The sequence below is a fragment of the Choristoneura fumiferana genome, chromosome 18 (assembly GCF_025370935.1).
Source record: "Choristoneura fumiferana chromosome 18, NRCan_CFum_1, whole genome shotgun sequence".
Taxonomy (NCBI): domain Eukaryota; kingdom Metazoa; phylum Arthropoda; class Insecta; order Lepidoptera; family Tortricidae; genus Choristoneura; species Choristoneura fumiferana.
Genome location: NC_133489.1, coordinates 13,249,233 through 13,271,455, shown reverse-complemented (window position 1 = coordinate 13,271,455; position 22,223 = coordinate 13,249,233). Strand labels below are relative to the sequence as shown.

The following is a 22,223-nucleotide window of genomic DNA, read 5'->3' as shown; positions in this document are numbered from 1 at the left end:
ACTTACTTATGTAAATTTGGTGACAATACAATAATCTGGCAGTGACATCTTGGTGAACCTGCCAGGCTCGTCTCGCGCAGGAGGAAACTCCTCGAAACTCCTCAACGATTAATAGTACCGACTTGAAATTTGGTACGGGTCGTATATGTAGTTAAGATGACAATGCACGTGCAATCAACAAAAAGTAGTCTGCAAAAAAGCTGATTAAAAGTGAAATTTTTAACAAAAAATATATTTAAATCTTGATTTAAGGCTTAAACTGACAGTTAAAATAACTGACTGACAGTTAAAATAGTTTCTTTTTTGGCCACTATTTTACGATGTGCCCGGTATAGAGCTAGGAATATCGACGAATGCGTTGCTCTAATCGATCTGCCGTATTATTTCTCAGGCACATCGTGATATGCCTGGCCAACGTTTAGGCATATCATGAAATGGCGGCGTTTCACGATATGCCTAGGAATTTCGTGATCTGGCGGATTTTACGATCGGCCGCCGACATGTCTATGAGCTCTTTCTCCGTTATCAGTTGCTGGCTATATTTTACTGCAATAGGTATAAAATATCTTAAAAAACTGGAACCTAAAATAGATATTGTCAGTACACGTACAAACTTACTCTTTAAAATCGTTTTATGTCAATGTTTAACTGTATGAAAGTTGTGAAAATAAGTAAGTTATTTATTTACAAGTTGCCTGCGATGTATGGAGTGGTGTAATATTAAGAACTTATTAGAAAACAAATACTTGGCCTGTCACTGTCAATGAAAGTAAATTTATAATACTGTGGTGGTTTGTGTGAATGTTAATATTGTACTAAATAAGAGGGAGTGCTCGATGTTTTCAATATCATGAAATTATGAAACAATATTTAACTTAAGTTAAATAAATACGGAGAAGACGGTAGCGCTACCATTTTCTACAGTTATCCAATACCGAAACTTGGGCTTAACGGTGGTGTCTCTGAGAATGAACAAGGCGCATGGATCGTAACAGTTGGAGTTGCAATTAAATATTTATTGTCATGCATTTAATATCAAGCGAAAACAATAGACGTGTTCAGACATTGGTGGAAAACAAGACGCGAAGGTGTACGGAATACCTACTGGTATACTTACCTAGTACCTAGGAATGATCTCCAATGATATTGGGTACTAGGAACTCTAGGAACTGACTCTTACGGGGTGAAGCTTGCCAGACGCATCTGGATACGTTCATTGTGCCGACTGTCTTGTGTTGATGTTAGATAGGTTAGATATATAGTTAGATGGATTGGTATTTACAATAAAAATACGCTTCAACTGTTACTCTAAGATTATGTAAGACTTGTTGGCTGTGAGAATAGAACCAACACGACACATTTTTGAATGTTGGTAGTGTGTGCTCTCGTGAGGTAACTGTTTCTTATTTGTTATAGCACAATTCTTATAACTAAACTTAAGATTCTAAATTAACTAGTAAGTTTATTTCATTAAATTAAAACCTGATTTATGTATTTTAATAAAATTATCAAGCGATGAAATTATCTACCTGTATCTTATTAATGCAATGCTACGCGTTAAAACGGAAACTTGGAACACTTCCCATCGATGTATAAATAAGTACCTATACATAATCATACTACACTTTTTGTCCGTTATACCGTGCATGTTGCGGAAAGTTTCCAAAATGTTGGAAAAAATCTCGGAAATTTCTGGAAATTTTCACAAGAAATATAGAAAATTTAAATTTCAAACTGAAAGTTTCAATTCTTATATAACGTTGAGTGAAGCTTCCAAAATTTTCCTATCTATATGAAAAATTCCGCAATTTCGGAAAATTTCCTTTGGCACATCAGTAATTATACGCATTTAGAAATTTTTGATTAAATTTTAAACAGTAGGACGAGCTAGGATACTGTTGTCTTGGAGAAATTGACTTTATTTGGCCTGAATAAGCATCGCCCTTGGAATTAATGGCAGTAAAAAAAACTTGTGTAATTAAGTACCTACCTAACTACATCGCAATGAGAGCTATCGTTTTTTGTCTCACTAGATGGCGCACTGTAGCGTGAGGTTTTTAAGTATGGCTTTCAAAGTCTGTTATTACGGGCGTGAAAACAAAGTTTAGATTAAAATCATATTTAATACACCTTAAAACCGTACCATAAAAATATCGAGCATGCCACAGTGTTGCATAGTCCCCGTTTTGTTCGGAAAAAAGGGAGGACAAAGGTTTCTGAAAGACAAAACTGTCTCAAAACACAGACAATCTCTGCCCCGGAACGCATATTTGCCATAATTAATTTCAGATATTGCAAAATATTCACAAAATTATTCTAATTATAAATAAACCCGCGTAGCTCACCCAAAAACTATGAGATTTGACATTTCGGAGACCTCACGCTACACTAGCGCCTCTAGCGGCGAATTCATTCGCGATAGCCCTCATTAATGATAATCTTTCTCTAGGCTACCTGTCTTTATACCGTTATTAATTGACATCATAAACTTAAATGTATAGGTAAGTTTTAAATTTATTTTGAAATTCAGTCTCCAGAAAGCAAAAAAAAAACATATTAATGTGAGGAGTAAGTCCCGTCGTTTAGGAACTGAAATAACTAGGTAATGAAATGACTTTATAAGCGATTTGATTTGGTTGGACGAGTTTGACTATCGTTAATTAATTCTGCCCATCAGATTTAGGTTGCAGACAAGAAGTCATTGCTTTGTACCTAATTAGTAACAATTGATTTGATAGAGTTTGGATTAATTAATCTCGATTGACCGTATCAATCCCGGGCGGAAAGTTGGTCGCTGGTTGTCGGCTCATATAAAGACACTATATACACAATACAGCGCCGAAATCTCGCCACCAATACATCTTCAATTTCAATTATTTCGCAACCCGTTTGATATATTCGTCAGAATTTATTTTCCGCCACCCATAAGGGACCATCTACGTATTTGATATTTTTTCACTTTGAAATCACTCTAGATTATTTGTTTTCATAAGCGTGTGTTATTTATTTATTTCCCCATCATTTAATTTACTGACTTTTCTCATTCATAATATACCATTACCAATTAATAATGTAAACGCAGACAGTTTTAAGTATTACACATTGAAATTAGTGTCACGAAGAGGTATAAGACTTATGTCCACTGTGTGCGAAGTGTGCGGTTTTTTAATAAAATAAATTTCAAAAAGGTTTCTTTTGACTGTATCCCTTTTATATCCTTTTTAGGGTTCCGTAACCAAAATGGCAAAATCGGAACCCTTATAGTTTCGCCATGTCTATCTGTCTGTCTGTCCGTCCGCGGCTTTGCTCAGGGACTATCAATGCTAGAAAGCTCTAATTTTGCACGAATATATATGTAAACTATGCCGACAAATTGGTACAACAAAAAACTCAAAAAAAAAAATATTGTACCTCCAGACAAAGTGGGGGGTGATTTTTTTTTCTCACCCAACCTTGTAGTGTGGGGTATCGTTGGATAGCTCTTTTAACGATTTTTCGATTCAGTGATTTGTTTGCAAAATATTCAACTTTAAAGTGCAATTCTTCATTAAAATCGAGCGCTCCCCCCCTCTAAAATCTAAACCCGTGGGTGGAAAAATTTGAAAAAAATCAGGATGGTAGTAGGTAAGTATAATATTAGGTACTTACTAAATTTTTTCGTAATGGCTACGGAACCCTATTTCAGGCGTGTCCGACACGCTCTTGGTCGGTTTCTTGTTATAGATACATTATATTTTATTTACCACCAGGGGCCTATTGCATAATAAAGTACAAGCTAATACTATTAGTGATTTTGGTTGTAACTTGTACTTGTCTTTTCTGTTGCATAACAAAATATGAGTGATAAAAATACAAGTGAATAAGTACAAGCTAATAATATTAGTAATTTTGGTTGTAACTTGTAAAATATTGTTGCATGATAAAATACCAGTTATAAAATACAAGTGAAAAAATAGAGTCCTAATAACTAGTACCTACTATACGTGCATTTTATTAGTTTTTGTTGCAATGCGAGTCTAAGGGGCTGTTTCAACATCCTTTGATTAGTGTTAACTGGCGGTTAGATGTGATGCCGTCTCTATTTGTTTTGTTCGAATAGACGGAGACGGCATCACATTTAACCGTCGGTTAACGCTAATCAATGGATGGTGAAACAGCCCCTAAAAATTCAAATTATTAGTTGTAACTTGTATTTATTACTACGTACCCAAGGACCATGGTAGTTTTGAATCGAAGAAAAATGTTTAATATTTTGCATGTATTCGACGATGACGATGATCAATATCTAATAACCCGTCACTTAAAGGTTTAAAAGGACAGTATCAACTTTCGGAAAAAAAATTTTTTTTTTTCTTTTATTAATGAAGAAATTTGAACAATTGGATGAAATTCTTTGTTGTTACTACTAATGTAAATTTAAATAAATTATTAGAATCATCAACATTCTGATTTTTCCTGAGCTGCATACGCGGTATCCGTATAATTTTGATTATCGGATGTAGTTTCTGGAATAAACATAGGTAGTGTAAATTGATCCAAGTTACTTCCCAACCCATTTTCGCAGTTAGAAATTACCTACTACGAAAATAGTTTTACGTTAACGTTACTGTTCCCGCCAAGGTTTATATTTTTCATTGCAAAGTCCACAGATGACCAAAGGTTTACCTCCCTCAGCCAACTTTGTTACTTGTAATTTTGTGTTTTGCTAATAATATTAGTAGGTATGCTTATTACAAGTTAGCAAAAATGTTATGCAACGAAATTTATTAGCACTTGTAAATAATGATGAATTCGCTTGTAACTTTCAAGATATTATTAGTAATTTATGCAACACAACTTTCTAATATACCTAATTAGTGAAAACAGAAAATAATTATGCAACACGAAATAACACAACTTGTAAATTGCTAACTAGTAACTTGTACTGTTTTCTAATATTATTAGTCTAATTATGCAATAGGCCCCAGTGTTTTTTTAAATTCATAATGGCAACAATGAATTACAACAAATTACCATGCTTCATACTCTGCTTCCCTCGCGTGCAAAACGTCTCCGCCTGAGCAATATATTGCCATACAAGAATATGGAAAACAAGCTAAATAATACAAAAACCACTTACAACGCACGGCAATGTATTACACGTGTCGCTCAGACGCTGCTGTTTTGCACGTACCTGTGGTTGTGTAGTAGAATTCAAGTTCTTTGGTAGTTAATAATTCTGCAAAGCAATGCCTGATGATCGACAATTTAAAGAAGCTTTAAACTTCACCTGAACGGGTATTATCCATACTAATATTATAAATGCGAAAGTGTGTTTGTGTGTATGTTTGTCCGTCTTTCACGTCGAAACGGAGCGATGGATCGACGTGTTTTTTATGTGGAGATAGTTGATGGTCCGGAGAGTGACATAGGCAACTTTTTGTCTATTTCTAACCCCCCATCTCCCTCAAATAGGGGGTTTAAGTTTGTATGGAGCTTTCCGCAGTTTTCAAAGTAAAAATCTGAAAATTGGTATACAGTCTCTTTGTAATAAACAAAAAAATCTTGCGTCTTTTTTTTAAATCTCCCCTAACCTCCTAAAAACAAACGTATATTAAAACAGGCTAACGATGTGTTTTTAACCTCCGACGCAACAAGAGGGGTGTTATAAGTTTGACCGCTATGTGTGTCTGTATGTCTGTCTGTGGCACCGTAGCTCTTAAACAGGTGGACCGATTTGAATGCGGTTTTTTTTTATTTGAAAGCAGGTTTTGTAGCGATGGTTCTTAAACATGTTTTATCAATATCGGTTCAGCCGTTTCAAGATCATCAGCTCTTTTGTTAGCTGTGGTAGGAATCTTAGACGCATAATGAGTATTTACCCTACTTTCAAACATATTTGGGACCTTATATTTGAAACACCCATGTATGATATATAACTATGCAAGATTATGGAATTCTCGGCCTGATGCTGCAGCCAGGATATCCAGAACACGTAGGTACACTGTTGATAAAACCATAGCAGATATATCGTGTTTGGATTCGTTTCGATCAGTATTTGATTCTACATACAATGCAATGGTGGCAACAGGATGAGCTGATGCTGCAGCCAAGATATCCAGCACACTAGTAGGTACACTCTATAAAAAATAATAGCACATATGTCGTGTTTGGATTCGTTTTGATCAGTAATTGATTCTAAATGCAGGGGTAGCAACACGACGAGCTGATGCTGCAGAAAGGATAGCCAGCACACCAGTATACTCTTGAAAAAATAATAGCAGATATGTCGTGTTTGATTCCTTTTTATCAGTATTTGATTCCACATACAATGCAATGGTGGCACACGATGAGCTGATGCTGCAGCCAGGATATCCAACACACTAGTACACTTTAAAAAAAAAAATATATCAGTTTAAAAAACATGAAATAAAAAAACTTAAATTAAAAATTTAAAAACCCCCGACTCAAAAAAACGCCATCAAATATTTAAAAAAAACACCCGAAAAAAAACGTCGCCAAAAAAGACAACCATTAAAAAGTAAAAAATAATTATGCACTACCTAGCTGTTGCCCGCGACTTCATCTGCGAAGAATTCGTTTATCCCTATCCCGCGGGGACTAAGTATCCTGATTTCCCCGCAAAATCAGCCTAAGTTAATTTAGTATAAGTACCTAGTAAAATGTTTTTTTATCTAAGCGGCGTCGGTGTCGGGGGACCGCTAATACTTTAAAAAATACACCATGTGTAAGTACTTTACTTTCCTGTTCGGTTATCGGAGCGTCGATTATCCGGACGTCGCTCAACCGAACGACCGCTTATCCGAACTACTACGCCCGCTCGACCCGCGTGTGCCTCTCCCGCCACCCGCGCTACAATGCTCGCGCACTTGTCTCGACTTGTTAACTGTACTCGTATGTCACTTCCAAGTAACCGATAGTCGATAAACTAATATAGTTTCCATTTACCTGTACGTAAATATGGATGGCTGAATCAAATACACAATATACATATAGGTAGTTCGATTATCGATTATCGAAACGATAGAGGTAAACAATAGGCGGCCTTCTTTCGAGCAGTTGCAAATGTGAAATAGACATAGGTATGCAATGAATAATGAATGGATAACAATTGCTAATTTAATAATTTCAGTTCAGTTTTTTTTTAATTTTAATGTTGAAATTCTTCTGTTGTAAATGCTAACAATTTTTTTCTTCAAATTTTCCGGATTTCAACTAAGTACTTCTTTTACAGTCAAATATCAATATTATTGTACGCGGAAAAAGAACGCTCTACATAACATGATAAGATTACGACAGTCTAAAAGTCTAATATATTGATATCATTTAGGTAGAGTCGATAAGTGACAGGTCAAAAAAGGCCATGAAAATTACGCTCTCTGGTAATAACGGGTAATTTTGACTGGCCGCAGAAGTAAAACATATGTCTAGCGGGGCCAAACTAAAAATTACGAAATTAATAGGTACTAATGAATATATTTCAATAATTTTAATACCATTACATGTATTATATAGCTATTTTATACACGTTCAATCAATTATAAATTTCGTTTTCGATTTGTTTTATCTTTTTAAGAGACTATGTACAATATAAAAACAATGTCCCAACATAACACGGAAACAAAAGATAAATAGAATGAAACTTATTTTACACCACAATTAAAATTTACGCTAATTATAACTAGGCATCCCCATTCCAAAACGGGTGATTCTTATGCAATAACCGTCTCTGGTTTTTAATTGATATTTTCCAAACGACCTCTGTGTTGACAGTGCTTAATGAGGTTTTGAGTTTAGTATAATTAATATAGTATAGTCACATGTTTCGTAAATAAATACGAGAATGCACATTATCTAGATTGTGCTTGATGCAAGTGAAAGCACCTGTACCCATAGATAAAACTCCTATAAGTTCTATGTTTTAATTCTAAGTTTACCAATTGAATACGTAAGGTTTGCGCGTTAGAAAAGATGATATTTCGCACGTATTACAGCGTTTACTCTAATAGAAGTCTTATCTAGAGGCTATGGACAAAAAATACCATGGCACTAAAAGCTGCGTTTTGTGTACTTACGTAGTAAATGAAAACTTTTCTTTTGAAAACACCAATCCACATTAATGTATACGAAAAACAGTATCACTTAAAAGAAAATATATTTAAGTAAGACCAAAACATAATTAAATTACAAATTAGTACTACACGCGTCATAAGCGAGATAACAAAATAATGATTTTAGATTGTGTAGATGGATACAAACCGTAATAAATTTTGAAATAATCAGCGGGTGCTACTTGCCAGATTTGATAGTAAAGTTAAGATTAAATTAGAATAATGCAAGGCAAGCGTTCTTATTTCTAAAACCATAATTTTAGCCTAAAGCATAAGACAACATAATAATGCATATACAGACATTCACAGAATTCTTTATACTCACAGATAAAAAATATATAATAACACTAAAAGGACTATTAAACTACCATAATACATCAACTGGAATACTCAAATCAACAAACAGACCTCAATAATAGTGTATAAGTTCTCAGATAATAGCATCAAAACTAAGCGCATGTTAAAGTACATTTTAATTTTCGTGTTTCCATGCTGGAAGCGTAACTGGGCAACTTATAAATATAATACAAATTTCGACAGAGTGCGTTCAAATAATGTAGTTTAAATCAATGCTACACGTAAGTTGTGCCATTAGTAGTCACTTTATCAGTAATCAAAAGAAATGTAATTTCTATGCGCAAAAATGAATACCAGGGCGTCACTTATCTATCCTTCAAAAATCTCTTTTCTCACTTTTCCATATTCAAATGATCACTGCTTTATGAGCTCCAATAGATCCAAAGGTTTTTAATTTCGGCTAAATAATGACAAGCCACGACAGTTCACTTGCTACTGCCATGAGAGTAATACCGTCTGTACAAATTTAAAACAGACAGCAAATATTCAAGTTTCTTTGAGTTTAAGAAACATTTTCCCTATCCGATTAATATTTGTTATTTAGTAAACGCTGCGAACACCGCCCACATGATTTCGCAAGCTTCCGGTCGCATGGCTTCGGCTTCGAAGTCTAAGTCCAGGAGGGCTCGTACGCGTCTCGTAGCCAGTTCGTAGTCCTCGTCAGAGAGAGGCGCGAAGGCGTTTTCGAGGACATCAGCTGAGTGAGCCAGCATTAGCAGCGCCAGCGACCGCTTGTCGGCGTGAGCCACGTCTGTGATCGAGCGCCGGAGGGCAGCTTCCTGCACCTGGAATATAACAACTCACTGTCAGATCAAACTACAATTTAGTACGCGACTGGAAGTAACAGCAGAAACAGAATAATCTACAGATATAGTAATGTTATGAAATTATCGTTTAGTATTTTTTTTTGCGCGCACTTATCCATGTTTTATTTTTTCATGTTTAGCTGCTAAATCAATCATAGTAAGTCTCGCTGTTTTGACTTCTTTTTATCCGGCTGCAGGGAGAGGTATTGTTCACTGTTTAAATGTCTGTCTATGGTCAACAGTGACAATGCAATGTAATAAATGCTAAAGTAACTCTGTCTGTCCATTACCATTTTACACTTAAACCGCTGAACCAATTGAGATAAAAACTATGCAGATAGTTTGAGACTCTGGGAAGGACATAGAATAGTTTTTATCCAGGAAAATTACACAATTCCCGCTGGATAGCGATAAACAAGTTTTTGGCAGATAAAGCTGCGGGCAAAAGCTATTATGACAAATCACATTCTCTACGATAAAACAGTAAATGTGAATGCCATAGACGAAATATTTTCATTTACAACTAGACAACAGATAGGTTATACCTACTGCACAAAAATTCATGTGCAATAAATGATGGATTTTATTTAAAAAATCCATGCAATGGCTGTTAAGTGGAAGTTTTGAAAAGTTAGCTACCTACTATACTCTAGGAACTTACTACTAATGGAAAATTCATTTCTGCATTGTATGTAGGCATTATTTTAAAACCGGCCAAGAGCGTGTTGGACACCGTAGCCATTACGAAAAAATTAAGTAATATTTTTCTAAGGATTTCGTATTTTGTACGCAATATTCCAAGTTTAGGTATATTTTATACCTTAGGCTTTAGGCTACTATTTACTCTTAATCTACTAATAATTCTCAAGAAAACTTAACCGTTATAGTTTTTCTTGTAGGTTTGATATACTTACTACCATCCTGATTTTTTTCAATTTTTTCCACCCACCGGTTTAGATTTTAGAGGGGGAGGGGACGCTCAATTTTATTGAAAATTTGCACTTTAAAGTTGAATATTTTGCAAACAAATCACTGAATCGAAAAATCGTTTTAGCAACCCCGTAATGGTGTTAAAAGACCTATCCAACGATACCCCACACTACAAGATTGGATGAGAAAAAAAAAACACCCCGCTTTGCGTCTATGGGAGGTACTCTAAAAAAAATTTGTTTTTGATTTTTTTTATTGTACCATTTTGTCGGCATAGTTAACATATATATTCATGCAAAATTATAGCTTTCTAGCATTGATAGCCCCTGAGCAAAGCCGCGGACGGACAGACAGACATGGCGATACTATAAGGCTTCCCTTTTTGGCATTTTGGCTACGGAACCTTAAAAACAAATACATAAATTGATATCATTCCACTCTATACTCCAAAAATCGACAGGCACAGGACAAAACAGCGGGCAAAACCTAGTTGTGTAAACTAGGTATGTAAACAAACAAGTTTACTCAAGTATCTCAGGGGGTGAAAACAATATACTGTTATGAAATTTAACCTAAATATGGCAAAACAATGCAATATTTTGCATATTATGCATCCTGTTTCATGCCAAACAATAAGTTTGGTATCCAATACAATTATGTTATAATGCAAAACGTCGCGACGCACAGGGGCGTCGCGGCGAAATGTTTGGAAACCTATTATAATGATACCTAATAGATGAAATACTTTAATAGTAAGTGTGCATTGACTGAAGAACTAAACAAACAACAACAAAGAAATTGAGCATAGTATTTTAATCCCCTTTAAGCAAACACAATTTCGTCAGTTGACAAGCAGAATTAACACTTAAAGTCAAGAGGGATAATTAAACTTATGTCTAGCATTGCAAAGTTAATGTTCCACTAATTATTTTTTTGCAGAGGGCCTACTCCGAAATTCGAAGTTCGTATCGTACCATCCGTCTCACTCTCGTATTAAATAGTATGAGTCTCAGAGGGACAGAACGACACGAACTTCGATTTTCGAATTTCGTAGTAGCCCCACAATTAGTGACTTTTGGTTGTCACCTGACGATTTAATCTTTAAAATATAAAATACTACTCTACCCGCGGCTTTGTCCAGTTGGTTAGGTACATGTCAAATTTCATATAAACTTGTCCAGCCATTTTAACGAGGAGTAACAACATACTTTCGCATTTATAATATTAGTAGGATAGGTATAGTAAAATATTAAACATGAAACTGTAAAAAAAGGCTAAATTGTAACTTTTGACTCGTTGTAAATGTGATAGATATCATTTAAGAAATATTCATATAAATAAACCTTTGTTATTAAATGACAACTTTTCCAATATTTCTCGACACTGGCTTGATAATTTTATTATTTCTAATTGACTGATGTTGTGATAATATCAACTCCCCAGAGGATGCTACACTTCTCATTATTAACTTTTTTTACCCAACTAGAGTAGAGTACTCTAATGTACCTACTGATAATGATATGGTATGATATTTACAGTATATTCAAGTCCATTTATTACACTACATTCCATAATAGTGGGTATAAACTAAAATAATTAAGTTTTACCTTTGCTATTTTATTCTAAAGAAATCCAACATTGAACAGCATCACAACTTAAAGTTTAAAAATAAATTTTCTAGGCAGTTGGCAGTTTATATTTCACACTTGTATTTGTATACAAATACAAGTGTTTGGAATAGCAACTTTCATTTTAATTTTTTATGTTCCGATTTGATGAAAAGATCAAAATTCATTTAGAACTTCATAAGTTGGTACTTAATATGCTACTAAAGGTTTAGCTCCAATCAACTCATTTATTATCAAATAAATTTTCTGCCCCACAATAGTTCAGTGTGCATTGAGAATGATTTATTATTATTTCAACATACCTTTTTAACCAAGCGGCATTTGACCACATTGTCGGTCAATGGATGAGTAGTCATGTCAAATAGCAGGAAATTTTGTTTCTCAGTTGTTAAAACTCCCTTTTCAACTAAATTCTTAGCCAGCCTTTCACGGACATTCTTGAGCTGATATTTAAGTTTCATTGGATTCCATGTTTCACCTAAAACAAAATCAAAGATTGTTGGAATTACAAAATCAGATAAAAAACAATGGGGAATGTCTGAAAAATTTAGAAACGCTTGAAACATTTTTTATCGATAGGAATAACCTTTCTAATAAACAGAAAAAATTTATCAGATTTTTAAGTTGCATCAATTAATTTCAAAAAATTAGAGTTTCTTTACCGCCTAATTACGACAGTCGGGTCGTTTACGGGTTGTTCCATAGTCCAGAATAAATATGTTAAAAAAGAATTGATGTGTCTTTGGTGACTTGATCGTTTTGACAGGTGACACTCTTTAACGACTCTGATAATACCGACATGGAAATACCGACCCTTTTTTTTCATCTACACACCCATAGAAGCTCATGTCAGTTTCTATAATATAAAAGTGAACCGCCAGAACGGGAAAAAAAACGAGACAGAGCAGGATGGCGCTCTACAACACCATTTTGACACGTTTCTCCCAAACAACGCATTATTTCTCTGGAATTTTAAAGCAATTTGATTCTTTGACCTTGGGAATCGCGAAAAACTTGACAAAATATGATATTGGATGTGTACATTATGTATATTAAGCAAAATAAAATCACAAGTTCGTATTTCGAGCCAAAAACGAGCAATCTATTATCTATGCTAGTGTTGCCATTCAAGGAAAAGAAATCTATTCAATATCCTGCATTGCAGTCTGTAAAGCTCTTTAACCCATTCATTGCCGCGCGACAGATTACGTACTTTGCTGCGATGCCGACGTTTCTGCAGAACAGACGCCCATCGGCGTCAGCGGCATCCAGGGAAAGCTAAATTAGACGCCCATCGGCGTTTTCGGCGTGTGCGCGTGTGCGTGTGCGTGTGCGTGTGCGTGTGTGTGTGTGTGTGTAAATATAAACTCTAGTAATTTAATAAGTACCACTTAGATATTCTATCCAACTCTGCACAGATTCTGGAGGCTCAGTTTCTTTCATATGCTTCAAAGCTTCATCCAGCAGGACATCACCCGTAGGAGTATCTGAAACAGATTGAACGTGTTTTTAAAGTGATAGGTTTGACATTTCAGTATTTTGGATGGTAATGGTAAACCTGACAGTAAATGTGAAATAACAACTCGAGTATAATATTTTTTGAGTTGTCATCAAAATAATCATAAACCACTGAATTTAATACAGTCTTAGTACATACATCATGTAATAAGAAATTTGAAGAGAAATGTTTATTGAGGTTTATTCTTAGGTAACTATCTTTCATGACATTCTTTCCCCTTCCAAATAGACTTAGAACCACGATGAGACTGTAAACAGTTAAACGTTTTACATTTCGGACATTTTTCCATTCTTTAGAATACCTGCGCGAAAAACACAAAATATGCTTATTGGATGTCTATTAAGCAAAATAAAATCAACAAGTTCTTGTCATTTCGTGCCAAATATTCTCATATTACAAAATTGAAATCATATACATTGTAAAAACTCTTTAAAAAACCGCCCAGTTTGCTCGATAACTGCATGACGTCAGCATAAAGCAAATTATTGGCGTTAAGCGTGTGCGTGTGTGATGTGTGTGTAAATATATTAATTTAATAAGCCATATTATCAACTCTGAGGATTCTGAGGTCAAGCAAAGACGGTAAACCCATTCTTGATTTGTAACTAATTTATACATATATTTTTGAAATTTTACATTAAATAAAATGGAATACCTATATATCCCAGAATGCCATTTAATACATCAGGTAATGTTAAAATTTAGAGCTAAAAAAAGCGATACAGTAATATACATGTTAAGTAACATTTTATAAAAAAGCATTAAACCCTTAAATATACATGTATATCTGAATGTTTGTCAATTGTGTTTGTTTACTTACTTTGTACAGTAAAAAGTTTTCATACATACATACATAAACCATCATCTCCCGCTGACAGTTTGTTTTAGTTTAAGCATCACATATTTTTAAATGATGAACAAAGAAACAGCAGAGTTAAGTAATAAAGACTACCTGAAGCAAAAGTCCACTCTTAAGGAACAGGATTTCTGTTGACTGTATGACAAATGCAAAGTTGCATATCTAATAAGTTTTTATTTGTAAGATAAAGCACCTTAACAACATTCTAATAAGATTTTTGTTTATTGAACAGCCAAAAATTATTCTCCTAAAAACTATCAACTAATATACAGCAATAAAAAATGATTATGTGGCAATAAAATGCTGGGTTTAAGTAATGGCAATTAAGCCTGAATGCTTTAAGGCCAGATTTCCTATACAAAATTTACAATAGGGTAACTAGAGGCTTATCATGTTAATTTCCGTTTTAAATAGATAATAGCATACTTATATAATAATACAGAAACATATAAAGCACACTAGATTTGTTACAATATTGTATGTTACTTGTATTACAATATTGTATGTATTTTTACTATCTGCATACTCTCAAGAAATAAAATAAAATAAGAACACTGGTAAACAAGTGAGAGGCCATTCATATTACCTGATTTTACAATGACTTTTCTTGATAAAAGCCCCTTTCTCCTCATGCCAGCCCTCTCTAGTTCTACACGGCCTCTCAGGCCCAGTTCAATTAGAATACATCCTCTTAGTCCGCTGGATATGCAGTCATTCCAAAACGATGTGTAACCCTGAAACATTCGTAACAAACATGCACAATAAGCCCTTGCTTATTTGAGATGTCCTTACATCCCGACGTTCGTATAGTTATAATAATCCATCAAACACATTACCTCTTTGTCCTTTAATCCTAAAAGTAATACTTCTTCCATTAACGTCAATCGTGTTTCTTTTGAATCACCGTCATCGTAGCTTTTATCATTTTTCTTATCATCGATGTCGTGGTTTTCTTTCAAATTACCATCCGAACTACTGTCTTTCACAACGTTTCTACGTTGCACCAAGCCGTCAGTTCTATTCATTGTACATTAAAACAAAAACAGATCCCCTAAAGATTAAAATTAACTTCTCACTTGAAAATATTTAAGATGCGGATGCCTATTTTCTGAAAGTCGTAAACGAATTGTTGACGTTTGCTTGCTACGCAAACGTCGCGAGTGTCGAGAAATATGGCCGACAAAGCGTTTCGTTTAACTACGAAAGAATTAAGTAACGAAAATTTTGTGAGGATTTTAATGTACAAAAACATATTATTTAAGTTAATTTGGTAATTGTCTTTTTTTTTAAATCTATCAATTATTTAAATTTCAAATAAAGGCGACTATTTCCTTAGGGCTGCCATACGCCAGGAACACACACACTCATCTATGGCCAGGATTTGTCGGGACCGGGACATGTCAGCAGGGCTACTACGAAACTCGAAGTTCGGGATTCGATTTGTAGCATTCGAAGATGGCGGATGTAGACAATATCTAATTTTGCTAGTTCTGTTTCTTTGGCTAGTTGAAGTATAATTTTGATAGTGTTTTATGCGGCGATTAACCTTAACAGTGAACAGTGATCCCAAAATTCTGTTAGGATTTTTGACCCTTTTCCACTTCTTTTCCAGGATTGCGGCCGGACTTGGCAAGTGGCAAGATTTTCTGAAATGCCCCATGAAATAAATAATAAATAAAAAAATCTATCTTTTCATGATACATTTATTATAAAAGTTTTAATAGTTTTAATTTTTAATATATGAAATGATTATTGTAATTAGCAAGAACTCAACAAAACGAATAATATTAATTTCAAAACAATTTTGAATGAGATAAAATACAATCTACGCTAAAAGCCATGCCAAATCTGTTACAAGAAAATGTCAGCAAGGCTACTATACTAAAATCGAGACTCGAAGTTTGTATCGTACCGTCTCTCTCGCTCTCGTATTAAATAGTATAAGTGTCAGAGGGACCGCACGACACGAACTTCGAGTTTCGTAGTAGCCCTGCAGTACCTGTCAGTGTACTTTTAGGGGGATGTCAGGATTTTTATCAGGACATTTAATTATTCCATATGGCAACCCTATATACAGTGCAGACAAGCTCGGAAAATAGGGGGTTACCTACTACAAAAATTTAGAAGGCAATATACGAAGTTCGAATTTTGCACTTCGTAGTAAGTTTAGGCGGCGTAGACGTGGCTTTCGGAACATGCTTGCTTTTGTACCCACTATTTGATCAATTATCCTCTTTATTCTGTCTGACATGGTTAGATACCTATGCAAATCGTGTGTCAGGTTTCCGACCACTTTCCGACACTACATTTTGGCGGCTAAAAACAAAAGTCGACCGTGTACCTCGCAAACGCAACCATTCATAGTCATAGATAGACTTATCATAGTACATGCAGGGCTACTACGAAAATCGAAACTCGAAGTTCGTGTCTTGCGGTCCCTTTGACACTTATGCTGTATAGTACGAGAGCGAGCGGGACGGTAAGATACGAACTTCGAGTTTCGAGTTTCGTAGTAGCCCTGATGTTACTGTACATCTGTACATACCTACATCCACAAGATTCACAAGAGCTGGCGCGAATGAATTATTGAATGAGTGAATAAAAATGTGCATTACAAAATGATTAAATACAGGCGTATTGTCTAACGTTTCTGACGCTCGCGATCACAATCAAATGACAGCTTTTGTATGCGAAATCGAGGCGAAATCAGGCAAAATCTGACATTTGATTGCAATCGCGAGCGTCAGCATAAGCGCCCACGGCCTCGCGGTCTGAGGGGCCTCGCGCCTCCAAAGTCTCGTTTTTCGCTCATTTAAACATCCGTCATCTAATATGTGGTTTGCCATCATAGGGCCTCGCAAAATTTTTCTTGACCACGCCAAATTTTCGTCCTGGGCCGCCTCTGAGCATCAGAAAGGTTAGGCAATACGGCCCACAGATGAATAATAATGGCTATACGGCCTCTTCTGGTTAAATAATCGTGATAAAAGAAATAAAGGCACTTGTTTACAAAATATTAGGAGGCTCTATACGGTTTACTAATATATTGCATAAAATCGAATCTCATAATTTCGTTTCTCATATCACCCTTTAGCAGAACCATCATATCACCGAATTACTTTTCGCATAATTTTTTTCTCATATACTATCATTTCTCATCATTTTGTAAAGCCTAATATTAACAGCATCATAATAACGATGAGAATAATATTTATATGTTCGAATAGTTGCTTCGCAGAAAGACATATCTCATAATATAATGTCTTAAACTTTCGTGATTTTCACACAGTCAAAATACCACGCACAGGACTTATCACGCTAACACACACGAGTATTTTACCTCGACGTTTCGGCAACATTACAGTGGCCTGCCAATATTCTGAGAAATGACTATTATTCGAACTGATAATTATGCAAAGTGATGATTATGCAAAAGTATCGTTAGGCTAAGAAAAATATGAGATACACATAGATAGTTATGCAAAGTGTAATTCGGAGAATCAATATTATGCAAGATAAAGGGAACCCAGTTTCGCCATATGTCTGTCCGTCTGTCTGTCTGTCTGTCTGTCCGCGGCTACCTAAGCTCAGAGACTGTTAGTACTAGAAAGCTGTAATTTGGCATGAATATACATATTAGTCAAGCCGACAGTGGTAAAAATAAAAAACACAAAAAAACATTTTTTTAGGGTACCTCCCATAGACGTAAAGTGGCGGTGATTTTTTTTCTCGACTTGTGTGGAGTACCGTTGGATAGGTCTTTTAAACCATTGGGAGGTTGCTAAGACGATTTTTAGATTCAGTGATCTGTTTGCGATATTCACTTTAAAGTGCAAATTTTCATTAAAATCGAGCGTCCCCCTCCTCTGAAATCTAAACTGTTGGGTGGAAAGATTTGTAAAAATTCAGAATGGTAGTAAATATTACAAATTTACAGAAAAATTATAGCGGCTAAGATTGCATGAGAACTATATTACTAGTTTAGGAGTAAATAGCAGCCTATTTAAGGTATAAAACATACCTAAACTTGGAAGATTCTGTAACGTACTTGCACAATACGAAATACTTAGAAAAATATTACTTGATTTTTTCGAAATGGCTACGGAACCCTAACTTGGGCGTGTCCAACACGCTCTTGGCCGATTTTTTCAAATCATTCATACGCTCTTATGAATCGACCTGTGAACATATGTACCTAATAATGTTTATTTTGTTTGAGACTGAACTTGAAGTGCCTATCTAAAATTAAGTAAGTAAGTAGGTGAGGTACCTTAATTAGATAGTGCCACGAGAGTTGAAGTGAATGATTACACACACAGCCACACAGTGGCGTAGCTAGATAACCAAAGGCCCTGGGGCAAAAAAATAAACTATGACCCCAACTAACTATATAAAATCGTTTGTTCCGTATTCATCGTGTTCTGATTTATAGTTTGCAAGTCAGAGTCCGAGGGCCCCGTGAGCTTGAGGGCCCCGGGGCACTGCCCCGTCCAGCCCTCCGGTAGCTACGCCACTGCAGCCACATGATAAGAACTTGACATAAAAAGAAAATGAAATTTCATGTAAACGGTGTTCTTGTGATCACAGAATAAGTAATTTGTGATGCAAAAGAAAGGTCTTAGGCATATTGAAAGGGCAAAACCTCTCGAACATTGCCGTCCACTTTTTGTGAAACACAAGATACTAACTGTGATATCTCTTTACATATATATATTTGGTTTCCGTTTTTGTTTATAAAAATAAGTCCAGTTTTAAATGCAATAGCAATAGTAGACCACGTAGATTATGTAAATTAAATTTTGACCTTCAATTACCAGGATCTAAGAATTACGTACATTTTAAAAGGAGTCTTGAATATAATAGTATTAAAATTTATAATTATTTAAATGAGGACATAAAACATATTAGTGAATTTTGTAGAAAATTATATAATTAATTTAATGAAGTAAGTATTGCTTTTAAATTAGATTATTAATTTGCGATTACGAACAAACATGACATGTACCTACCTATGTAATTTTTCTTCTGACATGTGTAATATTTGTAACACCTGTGTATGTTCCTGCGAAATAAATAATTTCAATTTCAAAATAAATGAGCTAATGTCAAAATCCCGCTGTCATTACATGACATGTACTTGTGTTGTGTGCGTGACGCGTGACCTTAACTCTGGTGGCACTACCTATACCTACTTAGTTACTTAATTATAAACGCTCACGTCACATTACGTCATGACATGAGTTTACACATCACATCAGGATGCTTAATTCATTGTTTATAAATTAGCCTTCGTGTAATTAATTAGATAATTTTATCAAGGATTCTATTTGTAGCATTCGAAGATGGCGGATGTAGACAATATCTAATTTTGCTATTTCTGTTTCTTTGGCTAGTTGAAGTATAATTTTGATAGTGTTTTATGCGGCGATTAACCTTAACAGTGAACAGTGATCCCAAAATCCTATATTGCTCTCGTGTCTAACATTTTTTAATGCGCAAGTGGTCTCCACGTGGTTTCTGGAATTTTACTATCAAGTTGCAAAAACTACAATCACCGTACAACGTGCCTCTCAAAGTGAGTTTAACTTGACACTGGCGAAATTGTCCTATTAATTAGGACCGAAAAGTCATATTTTAAAAGAGAAGATAATTTTATCAAAAAGAAAAGAGTCAAATCACAACAAGATCGTAAGCACTAAAGATACTTATTACGAGTACCTACGTACACGTACCTATTTAAGATGCTTTGAAAAGTGTTACTGCTGTATGGCCTCATCGACATCATTTTTAATTAATTTGTTGTGTCTTAACTTGTCTTGCAGTTGTTGTACCTAACTTTACTTAGCAACATACCTTTGAGTATTTATCTAGATAAATACTCAAAGCAACAGACAGATCGGAAATTTAAAGTTACGGAATACCTAGGTTAATATTTTGCATAGAGTATCTACTACCCGCATTATTTTAAAGCGACAGTTTTGGTGTCAAATAACGGAGTTTCCATATGGAGTCTATATAAGCATAAGCTTGATAATTGATTATTTTAGTTTTTATGGACTTAGGAAGATAATGATATTATTACATTGCCGGAGATTCAAAAGGATCATGTAGTATTAATTACTTGATAAGACAAACGTAGCATAAAGATAATTCGAGGCTTTAGTGTTTATCAGTAGACGCGGGGGTTGTGTACATAGCGCTCGTGTTCATTATTTGCGAGAACCTAGTCACTCGCGCGGCGGTGGATTTTCAGCACGTGTACAGCAGAACCCGATCACTACTATGGAGATGGAGCGGAACGGGCATGCTACAGTAAGTTTCTTCAACTTTCACTAACCATTACGAAAGTCCCATGTAATCTAAAGAGGGAATAGCAGTTCCTTAGCTAAATCTAATTGATTTTTGGTCAGTTATTACAAAGTATGATGAAGGATGCTCATATGCTTATCACTTCGCTGTTGGTGAACTTTATACCCAGAATCGTGAACGCGCGTGTTAGGGCAAAGCGCCAGTTGGCTGCCGTGCTCGCGTCGCTCCGGTCGTAGAGAATCGTACGAGTTACGTCTCGAGACGAGACGACCTCAGCAGGGTCGCGATCGGCAAACACTACTCAACTAAAACAATTTGAATGCCGGAACAGTCGCATTAAAAATAAGTGATAACAATAAGTACGATAAAAGAAACTACTTATTGGTGATTAAAAGTGTTGCGTGTACCTATTTACGTGGTGTAAATATTGGAGCTATTTATCATTCCTAAATTTCTGAAGAATTCTTTATGAGGTGAGAATTCTTTCGCACTTTGTTCACCTTGTGGTTGTGGCACATCGGCGGGTGCAAATCACCTTAACGTTAGTGGGTCAGTTCTATGCCTATTATCGATCCAATTATTAGCGAACCTTGGTATTCATAGCACTAGATCAGAAACTAAGAATGGACTAAATATCTACTTGCCTATCTACTCGTATTTGCTAAAAAAAATATTCATCGACCATTTCCAAAGGCAAATTTAAAACGGAGCTGAAGACATTGAATTACTCTACTTTTTAATGGTGCTAATATGAAATGTATGTAGACGTTGTACTTAACATGAATTTTCCTCAGACGCTATAAATACCTGAATAAAATAGAGTAAAGAGTCTGTTGACGCGTGTGGCATGCACCGCACGCACAATTCACACCAAAAACGAAACGACAGACCCGTTAGTTAACTGACCGGGTTAAGAAAGTTACGAAAATCAAGATTTGTATTCCTCAAAGTGATTGAACGCTTTAATTTTAAGTGCCGATAAATATAAAAAAACTTGCAAAATGTTGTTAAATTTAATTGTGTACCTACGTGTAGTTTTCTTGACATAAGTATTAATTTGTTTTACATATATAATAATATGAATAATTAATATTGTAATAATATCAACATAATGCTTAGGTACCTAACGCGCAGTCACCACAAGTCAGATTAAATTTAAGTAAACTAACCTAGTGTGTTTTACAGGATAGTCCTCAAATATATCCTGAATAGTTTACGGTTTCAAAATAATTTCATTGAAAATTCGGATATACGTATGATTAATTAAGCTCCATATCAATTCTGTTCGTAACAGAGGCCATATTGCCTAACGTTTCTGGCGCTCGCGATCGCAATCAATTGACAGATTTCGCATACAAAAACTGACATTTGATTGCGATTAGCTTCAGAAACGTTAGGCAATACCGCCTCTGGTTATTTACTTAAGTTTTTTACCTATACAGCCTTTTTAAAATCTGCAGCTTTAGATAGGTACATTTATTATCTAACGCAAATGCAAATGTGATCTGTCTGCTTCCTACAACAATATTAACCAAGTACAACATTAGGTAGCACACTTCTAATTATAGTAATCTAATATATAATAATTATTGGTTATGCAAGGCTGGAAAGTAACTGTTTGGCACGAGTGCTTATAATTGAAAGCCGAGCAAGCGAAGGATTCTAGGATTGAACTACGAGCGAAGCGAGTGGTTCAAAAGAAGA

The 22,223-nt window shown here is 35.1% G+C and overlaps 2 protein-coding genes across 4 annotated transcripts in view; one reads left to right on the top strand and one right to left on the bottom strand.

Moving 5' to 3' along the window:
• Positions 1 to 7,456: 7,456 nt before the first annotated feature.
• On the bottom strand, positions 7,457 to 15,388 carry sau (Golgi phosphoprotein 3 homolog sauron). Its single transcript, XM_074101441.1, has 5 exons — positions 15,047 to 15,388; positions 14,797 to 14,944; positions 13,221 to 13,319; positions 12,135 to 12,310; positions 7,457 to 9,253 (listed from the first exon to the last, which is right to left on the bottom strand). The coding sequence occupies exons 1-5, from the start codon at positions 15,233 to 15,235 to the stop codon at positions 9,005 to 9,007; spliced, it is 861 nt and encodes a 286-aa protein (XP_073957542.1). The 5' UTR covers positions 15,236 to 15,388; the 3' UTR covers positions 7,457 to 9,004.
• Positions 15,389 to 19,541: 4,153 nt separating this feature from the next.
• Positions 19,542 to 22,223, top strand: part of LOC141438090 (long-chain-fatty-acid--CoA ligase ACSBG2-like) — a 32,999-nt gene continuing 30,317 nt past the window's right edge. Inside the window, exon 1 of one of the 3 annotated variants that reach the window (XM_074101756.1) lies at positions 19,542 to 19,785. In XM_074101756.1, the coding sequence (XP_073957857.1) occupies positions 19,702 to 19,785 (84 nt within the window). In that variant the 5' untranslated portion in view covers positions 19,542 to 19,701. Of the gene's footprint in view, positions 19,786 to 20,244; positions 20,523 to 20,702; positions 20,993 to 22,223 lie in introns of those variants that run through there. The other 2 variants (XM_074101757.1, XM_074101758.1) reach the window with 2 other exon arrangements.

Excerpts from the sequence above, each read along its gene's own strand:
- sau (XM_074101441.1), bottom strand. The coding sequence starts at position 15,235 with ATGAATAGAACTGACGGCTTGGTGCAACGTAGAAACGTTGTGAAAGAC. Across the intron at positions 12,311-13,220 it reads TTGGATAGAATATCTAAGTG|GTGAAACATGGAATCCAATG; the intron begins GTACTTATTAAA and ends ATTTTGTTTTAG. Across the intron at positions 9,254-12,134 it reads AATGCCGCTTGGTTAAAAAG|GTGCAGGAAGCTGCCCTCCG; the intron begins GTATGTTGAAAT and ends GTTATATTCCAG.